The sequence below is a fragment of the Macaca mulatta genome, chromosome 6 (assembly GCF_049350105.2).
Source record: "Macaca mulatta isolate MMU2019108-1 chromosome 6, T2T-MMU8v2.0, whole genome shotgun sequence".
NCBI classification, from domain to species: Eukaryota; Metazoa; Chordata; class Mammalia; order Primates; family Cercopithecidae; genus Macaca; species Macaca mulatta.
The window spans coordinates 158760273-158786499 of record NC_133411.1 but is presented as its reverse complement, the minus strand read 5'-3'; the positions used below and the strand labels follow the sequence as shown (position 1 = coordinate 158786499).

The 26227-nt window shown below is 49.3% G+C and overlaps 1 protein-coding gene across 9 annotated transcripts in view; it reads right to left on the bottom strand.

Moving 5' to 3' along the window:
• Nucleotides 1-26227, bottom strand: part of PPARGC1B (PPARG coactivator 1 beta) — a 145168-nt gene that overhangs the window by 51511 nt on the left and 67430 nt on the right. For all 9 annotated transcript variants that reach the window (XR_003730590.2, XR_013394951.1, XM_077937329.1 and 6 more), the window contains exon 2: nt 3814-3987. Coding sequence is in view for 7 of the 9 variants with exons in the window: in XM_077937329.1 (XP_077793455.1) it covers nt 3814-3987 (174 nt within the window). In the remaining 2 variants the exon portion in view is untranslated. The remainder of the gene's footprint in view (nt 1-3813; nt 3988-26227) is intronic.

Below are 26227 nucleotides of genomic sequence, written 5' to 3'. Positions count from 1 at the left end.
AGTGCTTAGGCCCCTAAGCTCAATGCCTGGGACATGGGAGGCACCACGGCAGATTTACTGAATGAAAGAATGAATGAACCAAACAATGAACAATGGTGGGAGGCTAAGTTCAGTGTCTCAAAGACCAGATTCTAGAGGGAAGTCATTCAGAGATGACATCATCAGCACTGCGTGAACTGAGAATTCTCACTCTTTCCCAGGGATAGTACCAACGGCCAGAGATATTGTGAATTATTACAAATGTCAGAGCTGGAAGGGCTCTCAGGCACCATGTAGAGAAGAGAGATTTCAAACGCATGGCACACACGCTACTGCTGCCCTGTATTGCTAACGGCCTCTTCCTTCCATGCCAGCATTTTTCCTGATGCAGGGCTTCAGGTGACAACTGCCAATCAATCACAGTTGGCACTCACAAGGAAACCTATCTGCCATTATTTTTTGGGGGGCGTGGTGGCAGGGGAGGAAGAAAGCCCCAGGAAAGAGATCTTTCAAGGTCACACAGTGAGTCGGGGTAGGACTAAGGACTAGAACCCAGGACTTAGAAAGCCAACACTGACTTAGTGAGTGCCGGTCATGGTGCTGAAATGAGTCCAAAATGGCAAAGACCTCAAGAAGTACCCATCAAGTTGGGTAAAAGCAAAAGTCCTCCCCTTCTCCCCACCTCTCCCCACCCCACTCCACTGAAACAGCCAGGTGGGGGTGGAGGCCCTGAGCCCGACTAGGAGGAGCAGCCAACCCTGCCCACGCTGGTCACTGCTTTCTCCAGCCATCCATCCCAGGGAGCTGCGCCACCCCTCTCCTCTTCCCCAGGCCCATTAGCTCGGCTCTCCCTGCTCAGCATAGAAACAGAGTGCAAATTAATGGAGAGTTAATCAGCTGAGGAAGGGATATTAATAGACTCAGCCCCACCCCCAGTCTTCCTGAGCTGATCTCAAGCAGGAGGAGAAGGAGCCTTCAAGAAATCTGAGGGAAAAGGCTTCATTTTGAGGACCTAGAGTGGCTTGAAGAAACGTCACGGAACAGAATGTAGGCCACCAGGGCAGAAAGAAGACTCAGAGATCGCTACTATCCAGGGGGCTTAAATTGAGGTTCAAGAAACCCAGGAAATTGGCTACCTCCCTCCCATTTTTCTGGGAGTAGGTCCAGACCCAGTGACTCTTTTCCTGTAGCCTCAACAGATTGATTTGTCCGTGTTCCTTCCTCATTCCTCACATGGGGAAACGGAGGCCCAAACAAAGGGAGCTACTCATCCACGGACACACAGCAAATTGTTGCACAACAACCAAACACCTGCCTTACTCTAGAAATATTTACTAAGGGCCTGTCATGTCCCATCCCTAAGGACTCTGGGACATGCAGAGAAATGGAAGCAACGTTCCCATCCCGGAGGAGGTGTCAACCCTTGCAACTGTAGCTTGTTCTCCACTCTCCCAGTTTGTTTCCGTAACAATGGTGCCATTTAATTGTTAACAGAGCTTGGCACGGGCAGCAAGGCTCCATGATTCCCATTGTTCCCATAAAGAAACTGTCCAAGTTAGTGCCAGAAAGGGGACTAGAACCTATGGCTCCTAGATCCCAGCTCAAGGTTTTTGGAATGGGTCAGTTTAATCAGTTCCTTCATTCAACACCTATGAATTGAGTCCTTACAATGTGCAAGGGCCCCAGAGATGAATAAAGTGTTGTTTGTCCCCGAGGATCTTGCAGTCTGAAGGACACACATGCGTGCAAGAGATGGGAGCCCATGAGCGGGACTAAGTGACCAACTGCCTTAGGAAGAGGCATCATGAGAGCTGGGTGTCGAAGGATTCATTCAGTGCATGACTGTTAAGCCCTGACAAAGTGCCCGGCACTGTGCAGAGCCCTGGGAATACAACAAAGAACAATGCAGACACAGCCCACATTCAGAGTTTCCGATGGGCAGGGAGCAGAGGGTGGGGACAGGCCCCAGTCACATGCACAGAGGGTGCACCGGTGAGCAATGGATAGAGCTAGCCTAATCTCAGGAGAGCTGGTGGAGTGTGCAGCCCATGAAAGGGAGAGGGGCTGGAAGGGCAGAGCTCAGCCAGCTGTGAGGACTGTTTTCCTTGCAGGGCTGGGGCCGCACCAAGCTTACTTGTGCCTAAAAGCACTAGTAGGACCTCATCAGAGGCTTGCCGGTGGGTCTGGCCATTATCTGAGTAGGTGGGGGGCCTATATAGTCTTGGTGGGGATGGTCTTCAGGGAGCATCCAAACCCCTTTCACTCATGAGTTCTCTGCAACCTAAAAGCATTTTCTGGAGTTGGCCCCCTAAAAGGAAAGGTGCAATATGGCAAAGGAGTTGTCCCCATTGTTCAAGCAAGAAAATGGAGGTCTCTGGTTGGAGCCAAAACTGCAGTTTGGTTCTGGTAATTCCTCACTGGGTTGGCAAAGGGGTTCAGTGTAGCGGTGAGGGGTGTGGGTTCCTAGATTACAATCTTTGCCTGGATCCTTACTAGCTGTTTGACCTTGGGCGAGTTACTCAACCTTCCTGAGCTTCCCTTTCCTTGTCTGTAAAACCAATTATTAGGAGTACACAACTGATAGCTCCCCTTCCTCAGAGAGGCCTTTCCCGACCACTCAGTCCACAGTCCCTTCTCTATTTCCTTTTTGCCCTTATCACAAGTGACTACTGTTTGTTCACATGTTTACAGACTGTAAAGTCCTCTGATGAACACAGTGCCTGACACATAGGGGGCTCGGTAAACATTTCTAGAAGGATGATAAAATCCATCAGGAGGACGCTTGGAAAGGACGCTTGCAGCACACTACCTTGGTGTTCAGCATGCGCGATGTTATTGTTGTTATTGTTATTATATTGCCAGATAGGCACAGAGAGCTATGGCTTCTGCCCCTGATCTTTACGAGGGAGAAAATTCCAAGAAAAGAATCATGAATCTGAATGTGTCCATCACCCAGCTAAATACGGCCAATCTAATTTCATCTATTACCTTCTAGGCCGCACACTCCCACCCACACATGCAAATCCATGCAGAGCTTGCTTTCTTCTGAAGCAAACCCCAGACATCATATTATTCCGTAAGAGGCCTTCTTACAGGAAATGCTAGCCATTACATGCCCCTGAGGCTCGGCGCTGGAGCACCAGGGCTGGAGAGGCACATGCATAGTGGTTCTTGGCACTGCCTCTTATTAAAGAACCTCTAGGCTTCAGCTGAAAAAGGGAGATAATTGTATTTACAACTGAAAGTTGTTAAGAAATTTAAATGAATTAATATACACAAACAGGGACAGCCCCCCACAGAACAGCTGCTCAATAAATGCCAGTCATCTCATTATGGTATCATCATGGTCATAAAGTCCTGGCTCTGGAGGCAAGAAGACTAGGTTTGAGTCCAGTTCAGCTACTGACTAGGTTAATTGCCCTAGGCACAGGACTTAACTTTTCCAAGCCTCATTTTCCTTATCTGTAAAATGGGAAAATACTGGAGCCTGTCTTGCAGGGTGGGGACGAGGATTGGATGAGATAATGTAGGGAACAGAGGACCTGGACCTCTGTGGCACACAAAGGGGCTTAGTTCTGCTCGGGAGGCCTAGAGAGCAGTTCATCTCACCCTTACTTCCCGGAGGTGATAACAGCAAAGGGCCAAGTAAGGCGTGTGAGCTGCGCCAGATCAGGGGCCGATCCAGCACAAGAAACCGGGGCCCAACAGCTCTGGTGGGTGAGGGGACTTCCCGGCATGAGCAAGTGCAGGAGAGGGCAGAGCAAGGCAGAGCCGGGATTTTGAGGACAGAGAGGCCTGACAGGGTGGGAGGAGGGGAGACTGGAGAGGGCATACCTGGAAGAGCTCGGAGTCATCGGGGCTGTACTGGTTGGGTTCAGTCTCTGAGTTCTCTGGGCACCACTGCAGCTCCCCAAAGCAGGTGGCTGAGTCAAAGTCGCTGGCATCCAGCTGGGAGAGGTCGAGTTCTGGAAAGTCAGCATAGAGTTGCTCCTCCCCGGACCCTCCACCCTGAGGAGACAGGAAGGAAAGAGGTGGATCAGAGCTGAGGCTGGCTAGACCCAAGCAGGGGCCCTCTCAATAATGATGCAGCCAATCTGGATCCGTGGCCAAGGCCAGATTTTGCCAAATGACCAAGAAATGAGAAGATCAGCTCCACCCCTTGGTAGAATCTTCTGGTAGCTAAGCTAGGCCCCAACAGTATAAACTTCCCTGCTGCTCTCCCCTCTGCACTCCTCTACATCCCTCAAGGCCCTACCCACATACATCTCTGTCCTCTTACCAGAACTGTTTTGTTGAAAACTTTATTAGAGACTGTAAATGAGGAGCTAATCCTTTACACATATGTCCCCACTTATAAGTGGACTTCTTGAAGCTAACAATGCCTCTATATTAATAATGAAACAAAAACAGCAATGATAATGACTGACACTAATGTGTGACTACTAGGTTCTGAAGAAACACTCATCCATGTTCCCAGGGATTTTATAGGAATATATGTAATGTCTAAAATTACATATATGATGGAATATATGATGGAACATATATGATGAACATAAAATTACATATATGATATAATATGATGGAACACCAATCAGTAGACAATATGTAAATAAAGTCATAAAACACCCGTATCATGGGCCGAGCATGGTGGCTCATGCCTGTAATCCCAACACTTTGAGAGACCAAGCTGGGCAGATCATTCGAGGCCAGGGGTTCAAGACCAGCCTGGCCAACATGGCGAAACCCTGTCTTTACTAAAAATACACAAATTAGCCAGGTGTGGTGGTGCATGCCTGTAATCTCAGTTACTTGGGAGACTGAGGCATGAGAATCGCTTAAGTCTGGGAGGCGGAGGTTGCAGTGAGCTGAGATCATGCCACTGCACTCCAGCCTGGGTGACAGATGGAAACTGTCTCAAAAAGCCAAAAACAAACAAACAAAACAAAACAAAAACAAAAACAAAAACAAACAAACAAAACACCCATATCATGAAATACTACAGTGCTGTTGAAAAGAATGAGGAAGATCTGTGTGTTCTCCAAGACACATTAAATAAAAAACAAAGTTGTAGAATATCAGCATGTAAAATAGAACCCCACATGTGTAAAAAAAAAAATAGAAATCAAGCCGTATATTTCTCTATGTAGCACAGCATGTATGCAAACACACCGGAAAAGATCTAGAAGGTCATAAACCTACCTAACAGCAGTGAGTGGGGGAGAAGGGAGCCACAGGTGACTCGGATAGCAGCATTGCTTGAATCAGTGGTTCTCAAAGTGTAGTCTCAGACGGGCAGCACTAGAATCACCTGGAAACCAGGTATGTGGGAAATAATATAAATTCTCAGGCCTACTCCCAGAGCTACTGAATCAGAAGGCAATCAATTTCTCACCCTGGTCTCCCAAGTTTAACGGTCATCAATAGAAAAGCTGCCCTACAGATTCAGAAAGAGCCTGAGTTGGGGGGCTGACACAGAAACAGAAGGGCCTGGTGATGTTCTGTTGGCCCTGGGGCCTGGCAGAACTGAGTCGAGATCCCCATTCACCAGCTGTGGACTTTGGGCAAGTCCCTTCATCTGTACAACGTGGACAACAACAATATGGGCCTTCTATGTTAAGATTAAAAGAGGCAATGTCGTTATAGCCTGGCCTAGTAACTGCTCAATAAATGTCAGCTAAGAGTAATATAACAAATGATAATAATAATGATGAAACAATGGTGTTTCATGGTAGGCTGAGAGGAGCGGAAACTGTCTCGGAGAACAAAAAGAGGCATATGTGACACTTAAGAGAAACAGGTTTTCCCCAGACCTTTTCCTTAATTGTTCCCACTTACTAGGCCTCATAAATTATGAATAAATGTATATTATTAGCTCAACTTGACACAGGAAAAAGGCTTTTATCCAAATTTGGGTCAAATGTCTTAATTGGCGTTTTGCAAAAATCCTGCCTACACAGGCGGCACCAGGCCCAGGTCCTCTCAAGCGGCCGGCCCCCTGCCCTCAAGCAGGCAGCAAGGTGTCCAGCAAGTCTGTCTCTGAGAGCACGGCTCCACCACCCTGCCCACCCTGCCTATTCTTTCTCCAATCCACATGTATTCCACAATCCTCATTACTGAGAGCCCAGTCACTCTGAGCCAGGCACTGTGGAGGTGGGTGGGGAAGGATGACATTAAACAAATAATCACACAAACAAAACATGTGATTCTAAATCGTGACTCTCCAGAGAAGAGCAGAATGCTTCTGAACCTGACTGGGAATCTGAAGGTGAGAGGGACACAGGTGCTTCCTCAATCTCTGGGTCCCCCAGGTACCCCCCTCCCCGCAAGCCCAACTGTCATGCCCCCCAACTACAAATCACCAGCACTCAATGGCTGCCCCTGCTGCGGGAACTCAGGTGGATTCTCTCCGCTGCCTCTTGAGAGCTTCTTTCTCCTTCATGCCCAAGCAGACTGTGGGGATGCAGCCGGGGTCCTGTTCTACATAGATAATTGGTTTGTTTCCTGTTTTGGGCCATTTCTAGTAAGTCTGCAATACGTGCGTACAAGTCTTGTTTGGACATATGTCTTTACTTCTCTTGGGTAAATACCTAGGAGTGAAACTGTTGGGCCATATGGTAAGTGTGTGTATAAGTTTATAAAACAGAAAATTGTTTTCCACAGTGAGAGAACACTCACTTTGTACATTCCCATCAGCTGTACGAGTGTTGCACCCTCTCCAACGCTTGGTATTGTCAGTCACTTATTTAGCCATTCTAGTGGGCATGTCCAGTGCTACTATGAGCCAGGCACTGTGTTATATAAGACTCAGCTCCTTCCTCCCTGAGTTGACATCTTAGTGAGGGAAGAAAACACATAAATATTTCATTCTAGACTGAGTTAGTGCTATGAAGGAGAAACAAACAAGGTGCACTGATGGAAGATAACAGGAAGCAAAATCTATCATTTTACCCTTTTTATTTTTAGAGACAGGCTCCTGCTCTGTTGCCCAAGCTGGAATACAACATGGCTTGATCACGAATCACTGTAGCCTCAACCTCCTACGTTCAAGCGATCCTTCCACCTCAGCCTCCTAAGTAGCTGGGACCACAGGTGTGTACCACCACACCCGGCTAATTTTTCTTTTTTAATTTTTTGTAGAGACAGGGGTCTATGTTGCCCAGGCTTGTCTCATCCTGCCTCAGCCCCACAAAGTGCTGGGATTACAAGTGTCAGCCACTGTGCCCAGCCCAGAATCTAAACCAGATGGAATGTCAGGAAAAACTTATTGAAGGAGAAGTCAGGCAGTGGAAGAGGTGGGAAGAGGACTGCAGGCAGAGGGACCGTCAGAGGCAAAGACCCCAGTGGGGACTGAGCCCAAGGCATAAGGCGCTGAGGTCAGTGAGGCTGCAGCTTGGTGACTAGGGGTGGGGGATGAAGAAAATGGGAAAAGATGACACTAGGAAGGCTGATGGAGGCTGGATCAGGTAGGGATCGGAAAAGGATTTGGGTTTTACCCCAAGTGTGATGGGGGTAGGACTGGCATAGAAGCCGGGAGATGGTTTAATAGCTGTTGTAGCCATCCAGGAGGGGACAGGTGGTGGGTCAGGGAGGTACATCTCAGACACCATCTAGGGACTGTGGGACAGAAGGGAGGGCCAAAAGCAGAAACACAGGTTGCTAGGCAGCTAGGGCCTCCCAGGCCAGCAAAGCCCGCAGCAATAAGTTCTTGGGTGAGCTCTATGTTCCAGATCTCCCTCTCTCCAGTAACTCAGAGCAGACAGCTTTGTAGGGCTTGCTTCTTAGAAACAGCTTTAGAACCAGAGTCCCAGAATCCCAGACTAGCCAGGAACCCGCAGCTCTGAGGTTGTCCAGGTAAGTCATGGTGAACAATCTGGGAGGCAGAGGTCCCTCCAAAAACCAGACAAAAAGCTATGGACATTTTTCCCCACAAGATGCAGGTATGCGCACGAAATGTACCTTAACTTTTAGAACTTCATAGAACTAGCTTAAGAACTCCTGACCTAGCTGGTCTATCTCCTTCACTTTGCAAATATGGAAACTGAGACCCAAAGAGGATAATGGATTTGCTCGGGGTCATCCGGTGAGTGTCCTTCCCTCGAAACCATACCACCTCCTTTACAAAATGTCCACAAAATGGCTGTGATGGCTGCACTTATTGATTGCCCATAGCAGCTCAACATACTCAAAGTGTACCCAGCACATAAAAACAAAGAAACCTCAGCTTCGCGGCCTTGTCAATTAGGCTAAGACCACTCTCTAGCTAAAAACCATTAAGCAACGCATTAAGAGTGATTTCTCTGGCCATCTCCATATTTAGAGAGGCTTTTGAAGGAGTGCTTCCAGTGGCCCAGTTCTTTTTGAAAGGTCTGAATTAAGGCCTTCTTGTCCTGTCCCGGGAGCCTTCTACAGGCCTTGCCAGTGGAGCTGGGAGGTCGAAGCACATCCTTACTAGATGCCAAGGCCCATGCTAGTGCCTTCTATACATGCTCTCACCAGTCTTAAATCAACCTAGCAGGGTGGGTGCTACCGTCCCCATGTCAGCAAGTCATTTAAATTAGGTTACTAGGGCCAGGCACAGTGGTTCACGCCTGTAATCCCAGCACTTTGGGAGGCCGAAGTGGGCAGATCACTTGAGGTCAGGAGTTTGAGATCAGCCTGGCCAACATGGTGAAAACCGATTTCTACTAAAAATACAAAAATTAACTAGGTGTGGCGGCAGCTGCCTATAATTCCAGCTACTCAGGAGGCTGAGGCATGGATGGCAATGGATGCAGTGAGCCGAGATCGCGCCACTGCACTCCAGCCTGGGTGACAGAGCAAGACTCAGTCTCAAATAAATAAATAAATTGTAAGTAAGTAAATAAATAAATAAATAAATTAGGTTGCTAGGGCTTCCAAAACAAAGGACCACAACGGGGTGGTAGCTTAAACAACAGATGTCTGAGATTCAGGTGTCTGCGGGAATGGTTCCTTCTGAAAGTCTGTTCCAGGCCTTTCTCCTTGGCTTGTAGATGACCATTTTCTCCTTGTTTTTCCATGTTTTCTTCCCTCTATGCGTGTCTGTCTCTGTGCCTAAATTCCCCCTTTTGATAAGGACACTAGCCATACTGGATGGGGGCTCACCCTAATGACCTCATTTTAACTTATCTCTGTGAAGACCCTAGCTCCAAGGAGGTCACATTCTGAGGCACTGCGGGTTTAGGGCTTCAGCACACCTTTTTTGGGAGGATACAATTCAACCGTAACTCCCAGGGTCCCAAAGGGGTGAAGCTGGGATTCAAACCCAAGTCTCTTCTCTCCCTATGAAGCCAGGACCCTCATCCATCACCCTGCTTCTGAAAGTGAGAAGGAATATTCAAGACCATTCATTCCCATCTACAGATGGGGAAATGGAGCTTGAGGCAAGGGTTGGGGATGGCCCAAGTCATACGGCAAGTTTGTGGCTGAGCCAGGACAGACCTGGGACCAAACACACTGAACAGGAGGCTCGTGTGTGCGGCCTCTCTGGCCCCTCTCTGTGCCTGCTCACCCCCTGCCGTGGGCCCCCCTTCTCCAGCAACACCACACCGCTTATCTGAAAGGACTGTGGCTGCCCCGAGCCAGGGAGATAAATGGCCCTGGCCATGGATTAATGGGGTTTCATCCAGACTCACAGAAGTGGCTTCATTGGAAGCTTGTGAATCTTGCCGGAAATTGATTCCCTGCTTAAGAAAGAATGCATCTTCAGGAAAAATTGGTGGTTCTACGTTCCTGGCTATAATCAGCAAATCGCCTAGCACAGTGCCTGGTCCAGAGCAGATTTTCAGAACTACTGAGTGGGAAGGAAGCTCGAGGAGGTGGGGCGGAGGGGTGGCTGCAGTGACAGCCTGGGTTCTGGGTCTGTGAGGACTCACTCTGCATCCTTCTTTGGGTCACCTCCCCCTCTCTGGTCCTCACTGCCCTCTCTGGAAAAGAGAACATAAAACCAGATAGGCCTTCTGGACACCCCCTGCTCAAGCATTTGATATAATTCTGTACTTATCAAATTTCTGAGATCCATATAGGCTTTGGGGAAACAGGCAGAACTCAGCATTTAATGAACAAATAAAGGAATGTATGTGTGAATGACTTTCCAGAGGGGAGACAAAATGCAGAAGAAGGACTGTCTTGAAATGGAAGGTAGCCTAGATGAGGAGGGCAAAAAGGCCCTGGCTTTGTGGTTAACACTGACCCTTTCAGATCAGGACATTTATGTTTTTTGCGACCTCGGTTTCTATTGACAAAATGCGGATAATAAAAACAATCCTGCCTCCCAAGTTCTTATAAAGATAAAGTACCACAGGTTGGGAACATGGCATGGATCAGACACCCATGAGTGGTGATTATGGATTACTATGGTCTGAATGTTTGTGATCCCCCAAATTTATGTCGAAATCCTTACCCCCATGGTGAGGCCATGAGGAGGCGAGGCCTCTGGGAGGTGATGAGGTCACGAATGGGAGGCATACCCTTATAAAATAGACCCAAGTAAGCTCGGTTGCTCCTTCCACCCTGTAAGAATACGAGAAGCTGCAATCTATAAACCAGGAAATGGGTCCTCACCAGATACGAAATCCGCCGGCGCCTCGATCTTAGGCTTCCCAGCCTCCAGAACTGTGAGAAATAAAGTTCTGTTGTTTATAAGCCACGCAGTTTATGGTATGTTGTTACAGAAGCAGAAACAGACTGAGACACAGATATGGCACTTTCTAGTTCCCAAGTGACATTCACAGCTGTGCTCTCATCAGTACCTTCCAAAGATGCAGGGGATGGCCAGTGGTTAGCGTTTGCATCTGACTGATGGGAACACTGGGGCTCCAGGAGGGTCAATGCTTCGTGAACTCATCCCCTGACCCACATCCTCAGTTCTAAACCTGCCGGCTCACCCAATTCTTTTCTGTCAACTTTGACCAGCCGCCTAATCCCAGTGTCATCATGGCTCGTGGTTTCTGTTGGGGGAATGATCTTGACCTGCCAGCCAGACCATGCTGGCTCCATTCAGGCTGGCCTGCAATGGTGGGGAGTCGGCCCCTACCCAGCTGCACTGACCTCCTGTGACTGCCATCTTGGATACCCTAAGTCCTGCCCGACTGCCAGCCTGGTGCCTCCTTCACTGACAAGAAGTTGTATTTGCCGGGCGTGGTGGCTCACGCCTGTAATCCCAGCACTTTGGGAGGCCGAGACGGGCGGATCACGAGGTCAGGAGATCGAGACCATCCTGGCTAACACGGTGAAACCCTGTCGCTACTAAAAAATACAAAAAACTAGCCGGGCAAGGTGGCGGGCGCCTGTAGTCCCAGCTACTCGGGAGGCTGAGGCAGGAGAATGGCGTAAACCCGGGAGGCGGAGCTTGCAGTGAGCTGAGATCCGGCCACTGCACTCCAGCCTGGGCGACAGAGCAAGACTCCGTCTCAAAAAAAAAAAAAAAAAAAAAAGAAGTTGTATTTGATGATCTGAGATAAGTTATTCTTCTTAAACTGCTGTCAGGAATGAAGACCTGCAATGAGATCTGCTAGGGTGGCAAGCACACGGCACTGGGCTCACCATTCCCTCTTTCCATGGCGATACCACTAACTGATCCCAGTCTGACATCCTGCTGAGCCTCAAGCCTTCTTAACACGGAGCCTCAGCAGCTGTTACTAATTGATTAGAAGGGGCCTAGTCTACATTATGACCCTGTGCCTCTACTTACCTTCTAGGAAGGAAGTGTGGGAAATACCTATGAAGTCCCACATAGCCATTTCACTTTATAAATGTTTTGTTCCTTCTCTCACCTCTGTTATTTGGCCTGCCTCTCACCCATTCCCTTCCCAATGGGTGGAAGCCCACTGAGTTTCCTCTGGGAAGCTGCCCTTCCCTTACCCCCAAGAAAGCAATCCAGGGAAGCACATCCAGGCCAATTAAAATATCCTATGGCCACAACAACTGGTTGCATTGGGTGGGTCAGAGCAAATACCAGGAAACTGCAACAGCATTTGGACAAGGGGGCTGCGCTGGTTGGATTCTGTTCCGAATAGGCTGGCAGCCCTCTTTGCCACTACCTGCAAAGGGCCTGCCTGGGAAAGAAGCCAGAGCAGAGAGGGCAGAGTCAAGAAACAGACAGAGATAGATTCCCAATAAAATAACTGAAGCACTTGGATTCAGCTGTGCCTGAAGGCAGGCATTCCCTGTGCTCCACAGTTCCGTGAGTGAATACATTCCCTCTCTAGATTATATGCCAGTTGGAGTTTCTACTACCCATCAATGAAAAAGTGATAAGTTATTCATTTCTCTTACATTATGGAAAAAGAAACCCAATCTTCCCATGTCTTCCAAATTAATGCAAATCACCTAAAGAAGCTTCCAGGAGAACAGTGGGGAGAGTAGTTTATCTTAGTCCCCACAGAAATACCTATAGCATCATCTGAAATAAGACTCAAAGTCACAAACACAAAGTTAAACTCCAGACAAAATAAGTGGACAGAAGAGAGGGGCTCTGAGCCCAGCCTAGAAGAACAGAACATCTTAAACTCAGAGATAAACCAGACCATTGGAAGGGCCTCCCACCAAAACATTTAAGGCAAAAGATCTCAACCCGGCATCCAAGGCCCTTTCTGTGCGGAAGCATCCAGGTTCAGGCTGGCAGAGCTCAACCTTGGTGATTCTCAGCCTTTTACAGCCGGTCTTCAAGCCTTAGCCAAGTAGGTGGTGCCTGGTCAGGGCTTGGCGTAAGGCGACCCGACAGGAGGTCACCAGGTCTGGCGAGAGTGGATCTTCCAGCCCAGAGAAGAAGATGGGGTCCAGTGCTCAGAAGTGAGCTCCAAGGCTGGGCCAGACCCAGCCAACCAGGAAGAAGCCCAGTTTCCAGGGACCTTGGAAGGCAGCTCTGCCTGGTAGGCAGGGCAACAGGATGGAGAAAGCTGGGATCCCTGACACTGCCCTGGGACACCTATCTCGGGATCTGAGAGAGGACTCAACTCAGAGCTCATCAAACTTCCTGTCATTTGGAGGCAGTTTTCTGCTACTTGCAGCCAAAGCTAATCCCATCCAGGCCATCTCAGGCCTTTGGTATAACAGGGGTTCTCCTAACCAGCCTCTACTCGACCAACCAACCAGGTTAACCAACACTCCCCACCCTCTCCTGTAATAACACCCTTTACTAATGCCCAAGGCGCCCCAGAGCCTCAGCTGGTCTGCTCCCACCAGCTGAGTTGTTTATTTACTAAGATTCAGTTATTTCTTCCCAAACCCACTCGATAGTGTAATCACAAAATGTCATTAACTGGTCCATAAACAGAAAATATGAGTACAAAAGAAGAGATTTCAATGAAAACTAAGTTGAAGGCTGTGGATTCAAGGAAGTTGAGTTGCTAAAAAAGCAAACAAACAACACTGTCATCAAATTTCATGTGAATGAGATCATGGTAAAAGATTAGGAGAAATTTGCAAGAATCAAGAAAGATTCAGCACTCAGACTGCTTGACAAGAGTCAAAGTTCTTGATCCACCTGAATGCGTCCTGAAACTGGAAATTGGAACCCTGGCACCGTGGGTGTGGACTATGGAGGGAATCAGATGACTTAGAGTTTCAGTGCTGGCACCACAAACAGTCCTATAGCAAAAGACTGGCAAAAATGAATGTACATGTCATATGGCTTCGCTAAAAGACAATGTAGGCATGTGTTTCACAATTTTGAGCTTTTCTGACTTTTTCCTAGGAATTGCCCTCTGCAACCTCCGGGCACCTCCCAGGTATAGTTCCCACTCTCATTAGATAAGAAGGTGACTATTGCACACAGGCTCTGGCCCACACAGCACAGGAAATAAAGCCTTATGATGGACTACTGCAATACAGAACCAGGGTTTTGTACACCGGAAGGGTCTGGAGTAACACTTTTTGTGAATGAATCTCTCAATTTGCAAATGAGGGCATTGAGGCTGAGAAAGAGGGAACAGGGAGTCACCCAAGATCCACACAGCCAGCTCCTGACAGGGCCGGAACACAAACCGGGATCTCCCGTGTGACCTGTCCAGACCAGTTCCCAGAATAACAGGCCACTTCCTCAACATCTGTGGCCCATCCACCAAAAGTTCCACATTAGATTCATCTCTCTTTAAATGACAAGGGAAAGAGAGAACAGGCAGTCTCCTGGGCAGGTGCTATCTTACAGTCATCTCCTCACCCACTCCTATTGCCTGCAAGCAGCCCCTTATCCACTGAAGATCTGCAAAGTCTCTAGTTGCTGTGTCGGGGTGAGATGACCTGGGGTGGGGCAGCTCCTGGATGGCCTGGCATGTGGCTATGCAGAGCCCAGACTCCCCTCCTTCAGCACCGAGGTCAGCTAGGCCCCCCTCCCCACCTTTGGCAGGATGGATCCTGGCACCTGTCAGGAAGGTGGCCTATCAGCAGGTACAAGCCTGCCCCAGCCCAGGAAGGCAGTGTTTCATTTTGTTTGTAAACAATAAGGTTGAAGTATATTCTGCACAAGGTGTTTTAGGACAGGGTAATATACACATTGTGTCTGCCTGCACTCACAGCCAATTTTATGCACTTGAACTCAAGGGCCTCTTGAATTCAAAGGAGAGTGGCAGGAAAGCACTTGCTAAACTGTAAAATGATGTACAGGTACATGTTGTTAGGCTTTGCTGAGGCAGGGCTGGCCCTGGCTCATAACTTGCTAGTTATAGGGAGTTGCTTGCCCTCTCCGCATCTTTCGAGACCAGCCTCCCTCCTGGAACAGTTGTGCGGCTTAAGTGTCCACCCCAGGGCCTCTGCGCTGGAGCCTTCCTCAGCCTGGAACACCTTCTCTCTCCTTCATCTCCCATAGCGGCTTCCTTCTTTCTATCCTCATCCCAGGTTGAACGTCGCTCCCGAGATGGGCCTCCCTGACCACTGCACCCTAAATGCCCCCCCCATCTCTGGCCTACCCAGCACCCTGCTGGAATTCTCTCAATTAGCAGTTATCATTCTCTGCTATCCCCTGCCCCCTTTTATCAGTATGTTTTTATATTATAGTAAAACATAAATAACACGAAATGTATCAGTATAACTTTTTTTTTTTTTTCCTAGACAGGATCTCATGCTGTCGCCCAAGCTGGAATGCAGTAACATGATCATGGCTCATTGCAGCTTTGTCTTCCCCAGGCTCAAGCAATCCTCCTGCCTCAGCCTCCTTAGTAGCTAGGACTGCAGGCGCACACAACCACTCCCAGCTTGCTCCAGGTTGGTCTCAAACTCCTGGGCTTAAGCAGTCCTCCTGCCTTGGTCTCCCAAAGTGCTAGGATTATGGGTATGAGCTGCCATGCCTGGCCCATTTTAAACATTTTTAAGTGTGCAGTTCAGTGGCATTAAGTACACCCACATTGCTATGCAGCCATCACCACCATCCATCTCCAGAACTAACCCCATTACTAATTTGTCTACTTGTTTACTGCTGCCTCCCACAACTGGCAGCTCCATGTGAGCAGGGGCTGTGTCTGGGTCTGTCTTCCTGCCCACTGTATCTCAAATGCCCAGCATAATGCCTGGCACATAGTAGGTACTCAACAAACATGTGTTCAAAAAACAACATGAGTGTCTTGTAGAGGGTATAGGGCTCTGCACAAAAACAAGAGAGCGCAACATGTGCATTTTTTTCCATACAGCCCCGAGACAAGACCAAGCTTCCTGGCAGCCTCAGTCACCAGACAACAACTTCAGGTTTTGTCAAAGTCTGTGCGGGCAAAACCGCTGAGAGCTCCATTTCTTTCCTGGTTCCAGGCCCCTCTATGAGGTCAAGAATGAAGATATATGATCACACAAACCACCTGACATCAACACTCACCATTTCAACACATCAGCTCTACCGAGAGCAACATTTTATCAGTTGCTGAAGGGCAGGCACAAAAATAGACTGCAGGGATCAAATGCCATCCTCAGCTGCTCTCTTGACTCTCAGGAGTGAAAGGCCCTGGCATCCGAAGACCCCAGGGCCTGGGGACCTGAAGGCAGGGGTCAGCTGTTCCAGCAGTTCACAGAAATTAGAAGGTGGAGCCAGGGCTGGAATTAGGGTGCCTTAGACATCAAAATACTCAGTCATCAAGGTAGATCATATTTTAATGCAATTTTAAAATTAATGCAAAATATCCACCCAAGATTAACAAAATACCAAAATTCCAAGTAAAGGTGAGGTCAGTGGTGCCGAGTTTTTCCCTCTTGCCTCAGGTTCCTGTAGGGCTACGCACGGCCACGTCACTGTTTCTGCCTTTGTTTTAAAATTGGATATTTTGTTCAGCATAGATATTTTCACATCAATTATTTTTTAAACACTGATATAAATAGGATTGATCTTGATGACTGAGTTTTTTGGCATCTCCTTAAATTTTGTGCCAGAGCCAAGTGCCTCCTTTGCCTTACCTTAGCCGTCATCTTGGTGGGATTAGATGGGGAAAGTTACTGTTCGTGCAGGTGACTAAAATGGGACCATGTCTCAGGTCACACCATTTAATGGGGCCTCAGTTTCAACATCTTTGCAATGGGGCCCATAACCTCGTAGCTGCTGTGGAATTGTTGAGCCCTCATGAGGTATTTTGGAAGGGGATTTAGGAAAACTGTCAAGTGCTTATAAGAAACTCTCCAGTTTCTTAAATTTGTTATTATTTATTTGTTATTAAATTCTTCTCAAAGATGGTGAATGGCCTGCCAGGATGGGGGGTGGCATTCAGCTTTGAGGTGAGTTACAAAACACGTGCCTTATTTCTAATGACAGGAGTGAAGTTCATGAAATGCATCGATTTTGCTTAAGAAAAGAAAGAGACTGGAGTAGATTCCTGGTTCTTCCTGCAATCAGGATGTCCTCTGGCGGTCCACTTGCTGGAATTCTGACCCTGGTCCTGAGTCGGAAGGAAAGCAAAGGGTGACTGCTAGCTCACATCACACAGCTGAAGGGATGACCACTGACACCCTGCTCAGGAAGCTGGCAGGTGCTTCCTTTCCTTGCCATGTTGTGTGGCATTTCCTCAAAATTCGGGTGTGCCTAGGGACATGACAGCCATCCTCCTGTGTCAGGAGGATGACAAAGTACCTGACTTTGGGGAGGACAGAAATTGCTGGACTGATGATAGTTTTATGGCATAGTGAATGTACTTAATGCCACTGTTCTGTACATTCATAAATGGCAAATTTTAGCCTGAGCAACATGGCAAAACCCTGTCTCTACAAAAAAAAAAATACAAAAATATTGGCCAGGCACGGTAGCGTGTGTCTGTCGTCCCAACTACTCTGCAGTCTGAGGTGGAAGGATCACCTGATCCCAGGAAGTTGAGGCTGCAGTGAGCTGTGATGGTGCCACTGCACTACTCTAGCCCGGATGACAGAGTCAGACCCTCTCTCAAAAAGAAAAAAAAAAAAAGGTAAATTTTATGTTAGGTACACTTTACCACAATTTTTTTTAGAAAGTCTGCCAGGCACAGTGGCTCACGCCTATAATTCCAGCACTTTGGGAGGTTGAGGTGGGTAGACGGCCTGAGGACAGAAGTTCAAGAGCAGCCTGACCAATATGGTGAAACCCCGTCTCTACTAAAAATACAAAAATTAGTTGGGCGTGGTGGCAGGCACCTGTAATCCCAGCTACTTGGGAGGCTGAGGCAGGAGAATCGCTGGAACCCAGGAGGCAGAGGCTGCAGTGAGCCGAGATCACACCATTGCACTCCAGCCTGGGCAACAAGAGCGAAACTCTGTCTCAAAAAAAAAAAAAAGTCCCAGAGACCTAAAAAAACAAAGGGTCCCATATACTCCATCTGGAGATGTTCTCTGGGGTCCTACAGTATTCACGTTCTCTGGTTCTATTTCTGCATCTCCTGCCCTGGCTGGCAGAAGATACCGAGGGAGCAGGGCCAGGGCTCGGCTGAGAAGCCCTTTTTCCTGTAAACACTGTTATAAATAACCCAGAAAGAGGCAGAAAGGGGGTCCTGGCAAGAGAGTGAAGGTCAGGCAGCCCCTTCATGGCATTTAAGGAAATGTCACGCTCAACAGGGCAGCAAGATGCCAGCGCACACCTTCAGCCCAGTGCTGCCTGGGGCTGACTGCCGCTTTGCTGTCATGCCAGAGCCCCCGGGCAGCACTCACACCCAGGATATGCAGCCCTCTTAGGTGTCCAGCTCCTGTGGTTTATGAACAGACAGGGGACCCTCAGGTGCGTGGACAGGCAGTAGGTAGCTGGCGATTCCCACTTCCCAGTAGGCTGGGGGCCTTGGAAGGCCAGAGCTGAAGTCTGTTCCCCAATAACCCAGGCCAGGACTCCACACCAGCCTGGGTTGTCAGCCAACACATGACCAGGCCGAGGGAGCAATGACTCAGCAGTGCTCGGCCCACAGCTGCCCTTGCTGCTGCACAGCGTGGGAGGTGGAGGGGCCTCACAGCCCATCTGGTCCTGTGGTTCCCACACCAGGCTCCCTGGGGAACCCCCACAGCTCTACCATGGCCCTGGGCTTTGAAATGGGAGGGATTATGAAAGAGTTAATTAGGTTTTCCATGGTTATTAACCAAAAGTCATACAGTGACAACCCATCATATTCCTATTTAACCAGAGTGAATTGAACATTATGTGATTGGCAAAAAAAAAATAGGCCAGGCGCGGTGGCTCACACCTGTAATCCCAGCACCAAGTGGGGGTCAGATCACCTGAGGTCAGGAGTTTAAGACCAGCCTGGCCAAGATGGCAAAACCCCATCTCTACTAAAAGGCGTGGTGGTGCACACCTGTAATCCCAGCTATTCGGGAGGCAGAGTCAGGTGAATTTCTTGAACCCAGGAAGCAGAGGTTGCAGTGAGCCGAGATTGTGCCACTGCACTCCAGCCTGGGAGACAGAGCGAGGCTCCATCTCAAAATAAATAAATAAATAAATAAAAAGCCACATTTCTGTTTCTTTCTTACACATTAGAAGTAGGGTGATGTATCTTGCATATGATTCTATATTTGCATACACTCATACACACGTACCTATTTTCCATATACACTACTTCGTAGTCTATTTAAGGACCCTATGATGGTTTATTTGACCCAAACCCCAAACTAAGAAACCACTCCCCAAGTCCATGGTATTTACCACTCAGGGTGTCTGAGCAGCCTGTAAGAATCCAGCAAAGTGGGTATTCCCCATTTTCTCTATTTGACTTTGAAAGAATGGGGAGGGGAAAGTTCTCCACGCCTGTTAGTACCTTTGACAGTCTTCCTGGGTTCCAGAAGCCCAGGCAACATCATGAAGGAGGAAGCTCCCATCAAGAGGGGCAGGGCTTGCCCACCATGCCCAGCGAGCTGCAGGCAGAGCGGACACCAGGGCTCGTCACTCACTCTCCTGCTGAAAACCCTCTCCTGACTTCTCACTGCCCTTGACTAAAACCCAGAGTCCTCAGGGGCCGAGTGCCGCTGCAGCCTGCCTGCTTTCTCACCACCTCCTGGACTCTCCCACCCTCCCCATACAGTAGGCATGGTGGCCTTCTTCCTTCCCCTGGAACACAACGCTCTGTCTGGGGCTGTCCACCTGGGACACCTCCCCCAGGTCCTGGGGCCACCTTCCCACTGTTCAGTCTCAGTGACAGAGGCCTTCCCCAACACTGCAATCCATCCACTTACGGGGATTACATCACTGTGGGTTTTTGGTTTTTTGAGACAGAATCTCACTCTGTCGGCCCGGCTGGAGTGCAGTGGTATGAGATCAGCTCACTGCAATCTCTGTCTCCTGGGTTCAAGCGATTCTCCCGCTTCAGCCTCCTGAGTAGCTGGGACTACAGGCATGCTCCACCACCTGGCTAATTTTTGTATTTTTGGTAGAGATGAGGTTTTGCCATGTTGGCCAGGCTGGTTTCAAGCTCCTGACCTCAAGCGATCTACCCACCTCAGCCTCCCAAAGTGCTGGGATTATAGGCGTGAGCCACTGCACTCGGCCACATCACTGTGTTTTAAGCACAGCATGGACCCAGGGACCATCCATCTTCTCTCCAGAATATAAACTGTCCAAGCACCTGGCCTTGTCCTTTGCTGAGTCCCAGCACCTGGAAAGGTGCCAAGCAGTGAGTAGGTTCTTACTCAACCTTTGCAGGATGGGAGGGTGTGGGGTGGAGGGGCAGGGGCACCATTTCCCAGGTCAGTTTTGGCATCTCTGCCTCACACTATTGTGAAGCCTACAGTCTCTCTCACACTCACCCCCCTTTACTGGGGGTTGGGGGGTGGTTTCCTTCCGCATCCATTTATTCCCTTAGGGAAACTCCTGCCTTTCCTTTTCCAGTGGGTCAGATGATGAGAAACGCAGACCCACAGGCTCCCAGATAAAGCCGGTGGGAAAGAGGTTCTCTTTGGCCCCAGCAGGCTCTCCTCGGTCATGTGGCCAGTGAGGGCCAGAGGCCAAGGGAAGCCAAGGAGGCCTGCTGAGCAGACCCCCACTCGCTCAGGTCCTGCAGACGCGAGGCCCTGGCTGGCCTTCTAAGCCACAGCTGAGCCTGCCTTATGTAGAAGTGTGTTCCAGAGCGAAGAATTGGGCGGTACAGTGAATCTGTGTCAACTGAATCACACGTTTCCACACTCCCTTCTTCTCAAGTAATAGGGATGTGTCCGGGGTGGGGGTGGCAATGCAGCAGGCTCCCCACTCCTGGGCCTCCTTACTGTGTGCTCATGACAGAACAGACACCTGAACTAGGAAAGGGGGAAAATCAGATGCTCGATTGCCACCCAGGACTAAGAGAAATAGGCAGGAGGAGAGGAGCTCTCTCTATGACAGAGCAACGAGGTCTCCTGTCAAATGAAGCCCCTGCCACACACACATGTAAGTACCATGAGAACCCACTTTCCTGCCCTACTAAGTTTCTCCCATTCTACTAGGACTGCAGGGTCTTGGGGCTCATAAAAATCCTTTATGCTGTAAATTAGATATTCTCCCATCTGATAGTCACAACAGGGCAGAGGTTAAGCCATTTTTTCAACAGGAAAGCTGAGGTTCAGAGGGGGAAAGTGAGCTGCCTAAAGTCACAGAGCAAGTCAAAGAGAGGACCAGGACTAGAATCTCAAGATCTCTGAGTCCTAGTGGACGCAACAGTACAGAACACTGGATGGGGAGTCACAAGCTGAATCCTCTCTGCTAATAGTATGAGATTTGGGACGAGTCCCTCTACTTCTCTGAGCCTCAGTCCCCCGTATTCCAGCACTGGTCAGCCTCAGATAGCAGTCAACCAGGGCCCTGAGACAGGCAGGGTCAGCACATGGGCAGGGTGGGAAAGCGTGAGGTGCCCCATTAGCAATTCCTAAAAAGGAGGAGAGACAGCGGGGGTGGAGGTGGTGTGTACTGAGGGCTGGTGAATCCTCAACTCGGAGAATCCCTGAAGTGGCAAGCGGGAGCTCTGCTGGCTCCTCCCTATGCTACTCACGGTGTGCTCCATGAACTAGCAGCATCAGCCTCTCCTGGAGCTTATTAAATACCGCAGCCCTTCACACTCATCCCAGACCTCCTGAATCAGAATCTGCGTTTTAACAAAATACTCAGGTGATTCATAGGCACATTTAAGTTTGGGAAGCAAACATTTTAAAATCAAGAGTCAGATCCTTATCATGTGACCATGGATGCAACACCTGAGTCCTCCTAGCCCCAGTTGCCCCATCTGTAGAGATAAAGCTGTGTATGCCTCACGGAAGCGTTATGAGGGCTCTGTGTGATCACGTATGCCAAGAGCCTAGCCCAAAGCCCGGCAGGTAACAGCTGTCCAAACTGCTAGCTTCCTTCCTTCTCGAGAGGTCAGAAGGCAGGAGGCTTCTGCCTCCATCCCAAGTCCTGCCTGCACATCCGGGAGGCGAGGGAAAGACCCCCATGGGGCCACAACACATGGAGACAGGGTGGGAGCAGAGGGAAAGGAGGAGAGGAGAGGAAGTCAAGAAGAAAAATAAAAACAAGCAGCAGAGACCATCTGAATCCCGGGAGGCAGGCAACATGCAAAGCCCAGAGACACAGCCGGTTCAGCTCACGTCGCAAACTGAGTGCTGCCAGAAGCCAGCAAGCCAGGAGGGACGGAGCAGCAAGGGCCACATGGCTGTGTCCTTTCAGACCGTGTTTGACAATGCTTTTCCAGACCAGCTCTGAACCGGTTCCTGAGGTCAGGGCAGACACTACACTGAGGGTCACTGGAGCAGCCAGACAGAAGCTGGGGCCTTGGGCCAAGCCCTGAGAAGGATCCGAGTGAACTAGAGAACACTTATCCAGAGGACCGTCAACCAAACAAGCTTGGGGATCGGGGGTGGGGCGGGGCTGAGCTGTGTAATCTTGGCCAAATGATTGAACTTCTCCGGGCCTCAGTAAAATAGGGGACACCCACCTGCTTAGGGTTCTTACGAGGATTAACGAGAAGGGCTTCACATAGTGTCTAGTGCAAAGTAGATACTCAAAAGACGATGGCCATCAGTGAGATTACTACACAAGAGTCCTTAAGCAACTACAGCTGCAGCCCAGACCTCCCTGCAGCTTCCTCACACCCAGTCACTGAGTTAACCCTGCATGCTCTGAGATGGACCCAGTTCACACCACCAACTCACACTTCAATGGCAGCCACAGCCTCCTGCCTCTACTCCAGCCCCCACCAGGCTATTGGACACAGAGCAGCCACAGCTATCTTCTTAAGACACAGACCTGACCCACTGACTCCCTCTGATTCCTCCCAGGTAAAGACTGAAACCCTTCCTGTGGCCTGCAAGGTCCTGCACGGTGCGTCTCCTGCCTCCCTGTCCCACGTCATTTCATACTGGCACTTACTCCCTACTGCCACTCTGAGCCCTGCTGGCTTCTTTCCACCCCTGGCACTATACAGGATCTGTCCCCCAACAGAGCCTCTGCACATGCTGTTCCCTCTCCCTGGAACACACTTCCCACCTATAAAGGCTTTGCCTACTTATCTCCTATTCACCCTTCACTCCACTTCCTTGAGGAAGCTTTTTCTGAGCTTGCAGATCATATAAGGAGCCTTACTGCACCTTCTCACAGCCTTCTGGATTCCAGAGGCTTCTGGAGCTGAGCACACTGGGAAATTAAGCATTTATTATTCAACATATATTTGCATGAGTATTTTATTAATGCTCACTACTCTATCTCTGGCACCTGGCATATAGTAAGTGTTCAATAAACACTTGGACAGGGGATTAGGAGCCTGGCCATTCCCTTGCACCCATATCACCCACTCGTCCTACAAGGTCTTGCTCTCTCTCTCCTCATCCCCTATGTCTTCATTCTCCATACACACGGGACAAACCCCGACACTACCTGATCCACGCCATATGTCCATGACCCATAGGCCCGGCGCCAGAGATCCAAGCGTTTCTAGATCTGATTTTCTTGAAAGCAGCTTTGGGTCATGGCCAAGGGAGGCGTGTGCCGCCGCCTCAGCAGTAAATGCTGATGAAGCTGTCTGGACCAGCTGAGCTGAGATCAGGAAATGCCAAGATTTAAAAGCATCCGGAACCCATTTATTTATTGTTGTTCTTGCACTTCCAGGCTATTTTGAGCTTCAGATCAATCGGTTGGCCCTCTTCCCTCCAAATATCACTCCTGAAACACCCAACATTCACCTGGCCCCATCTGTTGGGACTCAGCTCCCCCTGCCCCATCTGTCACATGACAACAGCAGCAAAAACAGCAGAGGCTGTTTACCAGGTGCCTCTGTGAGTTGTAAGTGCTCTCACCAAAAGTCCCTAATGGTCCCAAAGGGAGGTATTGTTAGCTCCATTTAAGACATGGGGAAATTGAAACTCAAATAAGTGAAGAAATTTGCCCAGGGTCACACAGCTAGAGAGTGCTGAAACGGATTCAACCCCAGATCTTCCGAATCCAAAGACCAGGCTCGAAATCGCTTGGCAGGCCGGGCATGGTGGCTCACGCCTGTAATCCCAGCACTTTGGGAGGCCGAGACGGGCGGATCACAAGGTCAGGAGATCGAGACCATCCTGGCTAACACGGTGAAACCCCATCTCTACTAAAAGTACAAAAAACTAGCCGGGCAAGGTGGCGGGCGCCTGTAGTCCCAGCTACTCGGGAGGCTGAGGCAGGAGAATGGCGTGAACCCAGGAGGCGGAGCTTGTAGTGAGCCGAGTTCGCGCCACTGCACTCCAGCCTGGGCGACAGAGCAAAGACTCCTTCTCAAAAAAAAAAGAAAAGAAATCGCTTGGCAATACTGCCTGCCTCACTCCTGTCAAAGCTCCCCATACACACTGCGGGTTTTCTCATCTCTGAGTTCTCGGTGATATCTTTCCGGTCACCTGCAAGGACCACCAATGTTTTCGCACCACTGGCCAAAAGCCACCCCTCCCCACATGAACTGCTATGGAAGACTGTCAAGATGGGCTGTTAGGTGGAAGGGGATGTTAACGTTATATGATCCTGTTTACACTTTTTTTATGATACATAGATAGGTACTTCATATATCCATAGATTAGTGCTAGAAGGACACACAAGAATAGTAGGAGTTGGAGGGAATAGGAATAAGGAGTTGGTTGGGCATGGGGGAGGTCAGAGAATATTTACTTTCTATTTTACATCCTTCTTTACTCTTTGAAGGTTTTTATTTTCATCATACACATGCTGCAACTCATTCCTCAAAACCCAATTCGGGCCAAGAGCAGTGGCTCAAACCTGTAATCCCAGCACTTTGGGAGGCTGAGATGGGTGAATTACCTAAGGTCAGGAGTTCGAGACCAACCTGGCCAACATGGTGAAACCATGTCTACTTTAAAAAATGCAAAAATTAGCCAGGTGTGGTGGTGTACACCTGTAGTCCCAGCTACTCAGGAGACTGAGGCAGGAGAATCACTTGAACCCGGGAGGCGGAGGCTGCAGTGAGCCGAGATCGTGCTACTGCACTCCAGCCTGGACCAAAAGAGCAAGACTTTGTCTCAAAAAAAAAAAAAAAAAAAAAAAAAGCAAACAAACAAACAATAAAACATTCATATGCCACCTCCCTGATGGAGCCTGCCCTGATTGCCTCAGCTTTTCCTTCCTCCAGTCTCTCTCTGGGCATTTAGGTCACTGAGACTGTGTCCCCAGTGCACGTACATATCAGCAGAAGCCTCAAGGCCTAGGTCAGAGTCTCGGGCCTCCAGGGTCTCCCTTCAATCTGAGCCTGAGCCTTTGCTCAGGGAGGGGCATGAGAGCCCTTGTGAATGAATAACTATTTTACTTTCTATCTTGGTCCATGCCTCCTGAAGCCAAAGAAGCTGGAAACTCTAAAATGGAGCTTGGGGGTGGGGAGGAGAAGAGGAGAGCAGAGAATCAGAGGGTAAATTCAGCTCCTGGAAGCCTGCCCAGTGCTCATCCCTGGGAAATGACTCAAGCACCACTTATGCCAGCAGACAGTCCATTTGGGCCCTGAGGTCACCAAACCTCGTCATGGTCCTGCTTATTAAATATACAGGTGTGTGAAATAAAGCCACCACTTCTCGTTCTGGGATTCTGAGGAAGGAACAGACAGACAGGGATGAGAGGTGAGGAATCTGTCCCCCATTCTCCACCCTTCACAGTCCATCTAGTGAGGTCTCCACTGTGGCTGAGGTTGGACCACCAGGTCACACTTGGCTCTTGGTGGGAGCTTAGCAAATGTCCTATCTCACCTCTCAGGCAGCAAGGAGGTCTCTGCCCTCCTCCCCTGCGTGGGGGCTGGGGACCTCTGAGAGCTTGGTAATATTTGGCCGTAATAATCACTGCCCTTTGCTGAGCCTCTCGTTTGTGCCAAGCACATTATGGACATCTCATTTATACTGTCCAACAACCACATAAAGGCAGGAAGACAGACTGTCCAGTCCACTCTACAGATGAGGAAACTGAGTCCCAGGGATGGTAAGCAATGTGCTCAGAATCACTCGGCTAAGTTAGGGGTTGTCAGAATTGGACCAAAGTCTGCTGGGCATCCGAGCCATACCAAGGTTGCAACAGGGGAAGAACATGACCTAGAACTCCATTGGCTGCGGCTATGTGATTACAGTCAGGCCACCCCACGGCCCTAGGCCTCAGCCTTCTCGTTTGCTCAGTGGACTGGCTGTGCACAGGCAGCATCGGAATCAACTAAGCTGAGGCCATGCTTCTCTATCTCTGATCACACACCTGGAGTGGCAAGACATACTCAGAGGCACACACAGGAGGTATGGTGCCTCTTTTCAGAACTCCATTTTACCCCCAAGATTTGCCATAATAAAGTCAAGTCATTTAACTGGAAAGGGGAACATTCTTCTATTATAAAAACAAAACTAAACA